This window comes from Vombatus ursinus, unplaced genomic scaffold (genome assembly GCF_900497805.2).
Source record: "Vombatus ursinus unplaced genomic scaffold, bare-nosed wombat genome assembly UNPS02010822.1, whole genome shotgun sequence".
NCBI classification, from domain to species: domain Eukaryota; kingdom Metazoa; phylum Chordata; class Mammalia; order Diprotodontia; family Vombatidae; genus Vombatus; species Vombatus ursinus.
This window is the reverse complement of record NW_020950600.1, coordinates 24,523-32,640: the sequence shown is the minus strand read 5'-3', so window position 1 is coordinate 32,640 and position 8,118 is coordinate 24,523. Positions and strand designations below refer to the sequence as shown.

At 51.1% G+C, this 8,118-nt stretch overlaps 1 protein-coding gene across 1 annotated transcript; it reads right to left on the bottom strand.

The window, feature by feature from the left end:
* Positions 1-982: 982 nt before the first annotated feature.
* On the bottom strand, positions 983-7,193 carry LOC114038094 (cytochrome P450 2F5-like). Its single transcript, XM_027855202.1, has 9 exons — positions 7,023-7,193; positions 6,702-6,864; positions 6,410-6,559; positions 4,956-5,116; positions 4,628-4,804; positions 2,641-2,782; positions 2,178-2,365; positions 1,367-1,508; positions 983-1,164 (listed from the first exon to the last, which is right to left on the bottom strand). Exons 1-9 carry the CDS (start codon positions 7,191-7,193, stop codon positions 983-985), a joined length of 1,476 nt encoding a protein of 491 aa, XP_027711003.1.
* Positions 7,194-8,118: the final 925 nt, after the last annotated feature.

The following is an 8,118-nucleotide window of genomic DNA, read 5'->3' as shown; positions in this document are numbered from 1 at the left end:
AGTGGTGCAGTGGATAGAACGCTGGCCCTGGAGTCAGGAAGAGCTGAATTCAAATCCAGCCTCAGACACTTACTAGTTGTGTGACCGAGCAAGTTACTTCATTGCTGTCTGCCTCAGTTCCTCACTATAAAGTGAGGATGATAATAGCACTTAACTCCTGAGGTTGTTACGAGGGTCGAATGAAAAAATAAGTGTAAAATGCTTCGGAAGGTGCTTGGCACATAGCCAATTAATACACCCCCTAAGTGGTCATCCCTCTGGCCTGTCCTTGACGACCTCCAGCTCCTCGAGGGAGGTGTGCATTTCCCTTGGTGGGCAGCTCTAACTGTGAGGAACTTTTCTTGGCATCAAATCTAAATTGGCTTCTTTGCAACAGCTACAGGTTACTCTGAGTTCTGCCCCTTGGGACTAAACAGAACAAATCCAATCCTTCTACTACAAGGTAAACGCTATCATGTTCCCCCTAAGCCTTCTCTGCTCCAGGTTCAAAATGGGGAGTTGCTATCAAAATGGATCAATACGGCATGATCCAGAGGCCCTCCCCTGGCTTGGCTGCCCTTGTCTGGATGCTCTCTAGCTGCTCATTTTTGGTCAGGGTTTGTGATTTCATCCCCTTTGTGAGAAAACTCTCTTTAGTAGGGCAGATCAGCACCTGCTCTTTGTCCTATGGTCTTTAGAGAATTGGCTGGGGGCCACCAAGAGGTAAAATAACGTGGCCAGGGTCAGATGGCCAGTGTGCATGGGAGGAGAGTCTTAGGGAGAAAGGGGAAGAGAGAGAGAGAGAAAGAGAGAGAGAGAGAGAGAGAGAGAGAGAGAGAGAGAGAGAGAGAGAGAGAGAAAGAGGACTAAAAGAGGGGACAGACTGAGAGATGTGGGGGAAACCAGAGGGTGTAGGAGGGACAATTAAGGAACAGAGAGAGACAAGGCAGGTTTAATGAGAGGGATGGGAATAGAGTGAGTGGCCTTTGGCCAGTGTGTGGGCTTATCGGGGCAGCATTCGGAGCTGGAAGGGTCTAGGCACATTGCCTAGGCCAGAGCTGAGGGGGGTCACATCGATTTCCTCCAGGGGGCACAGGGGCTGTAGTGTGAAGTTCTGCAGAATGCCTGTCAGGTAAAGGAACAGCTCCATGCGGGCCAAAGGTTCCCCTAGGCACAGGCGTCGCCCTGCAGAGAGAGAGAAGCTGCAGGTAGCTGGGATCATGGGTAATCACAGAATGAGAAAAGGAAGGGACTTCCTGGAAGTCACACAAGCTGTAGCTGGCAGAGCTGGGATTTGAACCCAGGGCCTCTGACTCTAGCACTCTTTGCATTTTACCATGGCCGTTTTGGGAAGCTTGGAGGCTGAGCCCTTGGGTGAAACACCCACCAGCAGAGAAGGGCATGAAAGCCGGGCTCTTCTTGAAGTCTTCCTTGAAGTCCAGGAAGTGGGCAGGGTTGAATTCATTGGGTGTCTGGAACTGACTGGGGTCGTAGTGAACGGTGTTGAGGAGGGTGATGATCTCAGTGCCCTGGAGGGAGGTGGGAAGGACTGGGAGCTGGAACACTTGGATCCCTCTCCACAGGGGAAGGGGAATGGGAACAGTCCGGGTCCAAGGCTGGTGAGGCTTAGGTGGGGCTGGAAGGATTGGGGGACGGGAGGGTCAGGGCCAGGTTTTCATTTTTTCTTGGCATCCCCAGTGCTGGGCACTGGGTCAGGCATATAGTAAGCAAGTAACTGTTTAATAAATGCTTGTTACTCGATTGCTTGTCAAGCTCCAGAAAGCTGGGGGCCTGGGGTTGGCATTGCCAGGATTTGAGTCCTGGGCTGGGGGTGATAGCCAGGCTGGGAGTTTATTTAGGGTTTCAGGGCAGAAAGACCGGGTCTGGGTTTTGTAATTGGGCGAAAGGGTGGACCCATAGACGGGCTCAAGAAGTCTTGTCCCATCAAGGCGGAGCAGGTGGGGGAGGGGAAAAGATGGCGAAGGGAGAGGAGGGAAAAGTGAGGGGGTCAGGGCTGGGTTCTCGAACTCCTGGGTCCCACACAGGTCCGAGACTGGTCCACTCCGGCAGCATGAAGCTACGGACGGCTGCTCCACTGGAGGCGAAGGGAGGAGAAAACAGGGCAGGGAGGGCTGGGGGCTCGAGGCTGGGTTCCAGGACGCTCTGCGTCCCGCGGGAGTCCGCGGCTGAGGCCCCACCTTGGGTAGTATGAAACCGCGGAAAGCCGTGTCGCGGGTGACTCGGTGCGGCAAGTTCATGGGGATGACGTCTGCGAAGCGCTGTACCTCGTGGAGCACCGCATCCGTGTAGGGCATGGCCGAGCGATCCTCCAGGGTCGGCCGTCGCCCCAGTCCCACCACGCGGTCGATCTCCTCCTGTACCCGGGCTGCAGGAGGCACGGCCCCACGGACGCGACGCGCCAGTGAGCCATGGCCCCTTCCCTCTCTCCGCCTCGACTGTCCCCTACCCTCTAACCTCTCTTCTCTTCCCTCTTCTCCTGGTCTAGGGCCAGAGGCAGGCGACTGGGCTGTTTAGAGGCACGGAGGTGGGGTGTCTGGGGAGGCACGGGGACAGGGGCATGGCCAGTGGGCAGGAGAGCGAGGGAACGGAGCGGGGCAAGGGGCATGAGGAGCACGGGCACTGACAGAGGTAGGAGCGCACCCTGAATGTGAGGATACTTCATGAGAAGTAAGAAGCCATGGCGCAGCGTGGTGCCCACGGTCTCTGTGCCACCAAAAAGGAGGTTGTGCGTTGTCTTCACCAGCGTCTCCATGTGGAAGTGACTATCCGGCCTCTGGGCTTCCTGAGGACAGAGCAAGGCTGATTCTGCCCCTACTCCCACCCCCTTCAAGCCAGAAATAGTAATCCTGATACCTTGGGCAGGTGGGGATGGCAGGTTGGTGGGGGTGAGGGGACAACAAATAACCACAGCCCAGAATCCAGCCTGTGCTTCCATGGGGGTGTGGAGGGAAAACCAAAGCATCACATCCCTTTCCCTTCCTTCTCCAACCTTCAAAGCCATTGATTTGCTCCTTCCCCCACCCCAGTGTCCCAGTGAAGTAGCACCAAGACAAGGGAACCCATTCCTTCCTCCTGCTGAGGTGGGTGTTGGGGCAGATTTGGGAGGCTGAGACAAAGCTCTGGTGAGTGAACTACTCAGTCCCTTCCTAAGCCCTTTTCCTCTGGTTTTGTTTGTTTCCGTGCCTCTGGCTCTGCCTTTCTCTGACATCTCCTCTACTCCCCTCCCTCGTTCACTTCTCTTTGCCAGACATATGTCAGGCAAATTGCCTGAGCTGCCTCATGCTTTCAACACCTTTCTAACTGGAATAAGAACCAATTCTACCCTGCTCCACTTCTCCCACGCCCCTCAACCTTGCCACTCTGGGTCCTGAGCCAACCAGCCATCAGCCTCAATTGGCAGAGTTTGGGGAAGGGCTCTCTAGGATCCTTAGGGCCAGGCAATCTCAGCTCCCCCCTTTTCTTCATCATTCTGACCTTCTTGCCTGATTCTCTTCCTTTACTGGCTCCATGTCCCCTCTTTCCTACACCCAAACCATCCCTACTTATGCCTAAATCATAAATTTGGTGATTCTTGGATCGACTTGGCAAATAGCAGAGCTGGAAGGAATCTTAGAAATTGAATCCTGCTCTTCATTTTACAGATGAGTGAATGAATGCATTGCAAGTTGGGGTGGAAAGACCTGAATGGAAGGAAGGGACAGGTGGAGAACTGGTATACTTCTCTGATTCTAGGAGAAAAATTTCCCAGGAACTTAGAGGTTTATGTAATAACAGGATGGTGGTGGTTGTTGTTCAGTCATGAAACCCCATTTTGGATTTTCTTAGCAGAGATACTGGAATGGTTTGCCATTTCCTTCTCCAGCTCATTTTACAGGTAAGGAAATTGAGGTAAACAGGGTGAAGTGACTTGCCCAGGGCCACACAGCTAGTAAGTGTCTGAGACCATATTTGAACTTGGGTCTTCCTGACTCCACGCCCAGTGCTCTATCCACTGTGCTACCTAGCTGCCCAATAGGGTGGTAGGCTCTCAGAATTAACAGAATTTGAAACTCTCTGGGCTCATAGAAACTTAGACCTATAGAACTTTGGACTTTTAGAGTCTTAGGATCATAGAATGCTAGACTTTTCAAATCTTTGATTCTTAGAAGCAGAGAAATACAGAAACATAGACTCAGAGGCTGTTACTAGAGTATGGTGACCAGAGCTTCTCTTTAGGCTGTCAAAGTTAGAGAGTGCCTGACACTTGTAGCCTTCCAGCAGCATGGAAACAACAGTGTTCAGAACTTATCGAGAAAAATTAAACTAGCAAGCTATTGAGTAGCTTGCTAGCCTGAGTTTCTCTCTAGTCACTCTAATCCGCTGAAAATGCTATGCCTCTTGTATGGTGGTGGCTTGTGCCTTAGGCAGAAACATTCCTCCTTGCAATTCTGCTCTGAATCATAGACTATTAGGCTCTTAAAACGAGGGAATTTGAGGTTCTTAGGTAGCTGAAGTACAGAGAATCGGAGCACTTGAATCTCTTAGAGACCAGAATCATAGATTTCTCAGGTGCTGGATGTGGGAAGACCCTGGAGGTTCCTCCAGGAACCCTGGAGGGGCTGGGAAGGGAATCTGGAGAAGGCCCTACCTCGGCCATCTTGATAAGGAAGCAATCAATAAAATCCAAGGGGCAGCTGGAGTCCAGCCTGGCCTGGTGCTCATGGATGCTGTGGTCGATGAGGGCCTTCATGCACCCAAAGTTCTGAAAGAGGCGGTGGTGGGGGCCTGGGATCCATTTCAAGAGGCCAGGGAAGATGTTGTACATCTGAGTTGGGGTGAAGGAGGAAGAGGTAGTTTAGAGAGGGGTCTCCCCATCCTCCCTATCCCTCTGTCCTCTGGGTCCCCTAGGAACCCTCAGTGGCCTCTGCAGGCTCCATCTTCTCCACCCCCTACCAGCTGTGTCTGCCCAGGCACACCTCCCCCCAGGGACTGCTCATGATCTTAAAGTTGTCATTGATGAGTTGGATAATCTTGAGCAGACGCTCATCTTCATAGTCAAAGCGGCAGCCGAAGATGACTGAACAGATGATGTTGGACACTGAGCGGCTGAGCACGAAGGTGGGATCAAAGGGGGCACCTGGGGGCCAGAGACCTGAAGGTCAGCAGGGTTGCTGGGTTACAGGGTAACCCATTGAACTTTCTGTGTCCTCACATCCCTCCCTGCTCTGACATGCCATAGTCTAAGGTCCTTCTCAGCTCTAATATTCCATGTTCTAAGGGCACTTTCTTCTTTAAGAGTCTCTGTTCTAAGGACCCTTCCAGTTCTGACATTCTGTGTTCTAAGTTCCCTTCTGTAAATGTGTACTTTTGTCCTCTTTCTCTAAAATGCATGGAGAGGCTTTGAACTGCCCCCTCTGTGGTTATGATTAAGTTATGAGAAGCCAGGTAGAGCAAAAGTACAAGATACCTTTGGGGAGCAGTGTTTAGGGGAGGTTAAAAGTCATAGAGCAATGGGAGGAGAGGGACTGACAGGGTGATGGGAGCTGGAGGAACCGTAGCAACCAAGTGAAAGAAGCCTGGGGCTGCTCTTAGGTGTCCATTGGGTGATTTCCTGGAATTTCTCCCCACTCTCTGACTCACAGCAAGATGCAGCAACTCAGGTACAATAATTTATCAGAGGACAAGAGTCCACTAAGTTGATGCAGCCCAATACCACCTTAGACAAGGAGGCACAGCACAAAATAATGCAACACACTACTGCACCATACAATAGCACAATCTAATTGCAACATGTCACCTGATAACAAGTCCTGTCCCAAAATGCAGCTGATATCATCAAGTAAGAACATGAGGACATGAACATTTTGCAATGTAACACAAGAGACAAAGCACTGATAAGATACAAGGTAACTGACTTCATTGTAGGGAGGCAAAAATGAACTCTAAACCGCAGGACAGCAGGCTGCTAAGCAACATGAAACCCTCACAGAATGCAAGTTTCTTGAGAGCAGAGATTTTTTGCATTTGTATTCCTAGCACCTAGGAGAGTGTCTGGCACATAGTAGGTGCTTCATAAATGCTTATCAGTTGATTGATTGTTCATCTCTGGCAGTAGCAATTACCATGCCCCACTTACCCAAGAAGAAACCTGACAACCAGTAAAACACAACAAACAGCTCTGAAAACCCACTGTATAGTATTTCTCTAAATAACATAACCTTGTAGTAACAAATGTAGTGACAACACACATTGATGTATAGCAGCAGCCCGTGGAACATCAGAATGTTCCCAATAGAGGACTCCACTCTAAAACAGGCAATCCTGTTTAGAGCAGGCAGGAGGACGGGGGAGGGGCAGGGGCTTGGTGAGTGCCAGGCTGAGTCCTATGCCGCTCTAGGGTGTGTGTGTTTTGGGGGGGGTTGTCACCTACCTTCAGTTTTTTTCAGTTCCTCCAGAAGGAAAGCTTCCTCTTCCAGGATTCGCTCCTCAATGCTTTTCTTTCCCATCCCGAAATTTCGAAGGATCTGGATGGAAAATCGCCTCAAGACCTTCCACTTTTCCCCATTGGAGAAGGCAATGCCTGAGAAGAGAATGAGGCTTGGCTCAGTGGTTCCCAGTCCTGAGGACTCCTAAGGAAGGGGGAGGGCTTGAAACTGGAGCTGGGATTAGGGTTGGGTGAGGGGCAGGAAAAGGCTGAAGGGAAGCAGGGGAGGGAACCTCACCATTGCCCTTTGTGAAGTCATGAAAAACTGGATACTCCCCACGTCCCGAAAATTCTTCTGCCTTGTCCACCAGAGCCTCCTTGACTGCCTCATATCCACTTAGGACAACCACGGGCCGAGTGCCCAGGTGTACAGTGAATATAGGACCATACTCCTGACTCAGCTGTGGGAAGTGGAAATAGAAGGTCAATGGGGTAGAGACCCAGGTGTCTTTGCTCATTCCCAGCCTCTCTGGGCTTCTTGGCATCCTCCCTTCTTTCCATCCCATCCTCTCTGTCTTGTCCCCCAAACCCCACAACCTTGCCCAACCTTGACCCTGACCTTCGTGAGTGAGGCCAGCATGTCTCTAGATCGGAGCTGCAGTAAGTTACCCAGCAGGGGCAGGGGTCTGGGCCCTGGAGGCAGGCGACCTTTGGTCTTGTGGGCTCCCTTCGCCAGCAGTAGGCAGGTGATGCTTAGTAGCAGCAGCAGCACTGCCCCTATCCAGTCCATGTTGGAGGCTCCTGTTCATATCGGAGGGCAGAGGCAGAGGCTCGAGTGTTACTGGCTAGATCACACCATTCACGGACCTCTTCTTTCCCTTCCTAGGGGCTGCGTGAGTCTCAAGGCACAGAGTCATAAAGGGTCAGAGCCTGGAAACACATGAAGGCAACCAGACAGAAAGAATAGGCAGCAAGATCCTGACAGACAGAGACAGAGATGGATGGACAGATGGAGACATACTGAGAGGAACTGAGAAACACTCACCCAGGGAGACAGTGAATAAGGGAGGCAGAAAGGCAGAGGGGAAAAGAGAGTCAGAGGCAGACATAGAGAGGCAGGCTAACAGGCAGAGACAGACACCCAGGGAGAGACAGATATAGACAGAGGGAAACAGAGAGTCAGACAGACAGGGGTATAGTTTGGGAATGGAAGAAAAAGACAGAGATAGAAAACGACTGGGAGAAAACACAGGGAGAGGCAGGGAGACATGGGGAAGAGAGATGGTTACATTGAGAGACACAAAGAAGAGAGAGGTGAACACAGAGCAGAGATATGGAGAGAGAGAGAGAGAGAGAGAGAGAGAGAGAGAGAGAATAGGGAGGTGAAGGGATATTGGTTTTATTGGTTTGGGTTTGTTTGTCTCAGAGAGAGAGAGAGAGAGAGAAATAAGATAGGAGTCATGAATGAAGAGACAGGAAAAGATAGGGGCAGAAATAACTAAAGAGAGGCAGAGACAAGAGAGAGAGAGAGAGAGATGAAATGGAAGAGAAAGAGGGAGGGTCAGAAAGAAAGATAGGGACAGAGAGAATCAGGGACATAGAAGGGGACACAAAGATAGGGACAGGGACAGAGGGAGATAGACTGGCAGCAAAAGAGACACAAAAGAACAGGAACAGGTAAAGGATGGGAGAAACAGAAAACAAGGGAGAGCCAA

Excerpts from the sequence above, each read along its gene's own strand:
- LOC114038094 (XM_027855202.1), bottom strand. The coding sequence starts at position 7,193 with ATGGACTGGATAGGGGCAGTGCTGCTGCTGCTACTAAGCATCACCTGC. Across the intron at positions 6,560-6,701 it reads TGACTTCACAAAGGGCAATG|GCATTGCCTTCTCCAATGGG; the intron begins GTGAGGTTCCCT and ends TTCTCTTCTCAG. Across the intron at positions 1,165-1,366 it reads TTTCATGCCCTTCTCTGCTG|GGCGACGCCTGTGCCTAGGG; the intron begins GTGGGTGTTTCA and ends CTCTCTCTGCAG.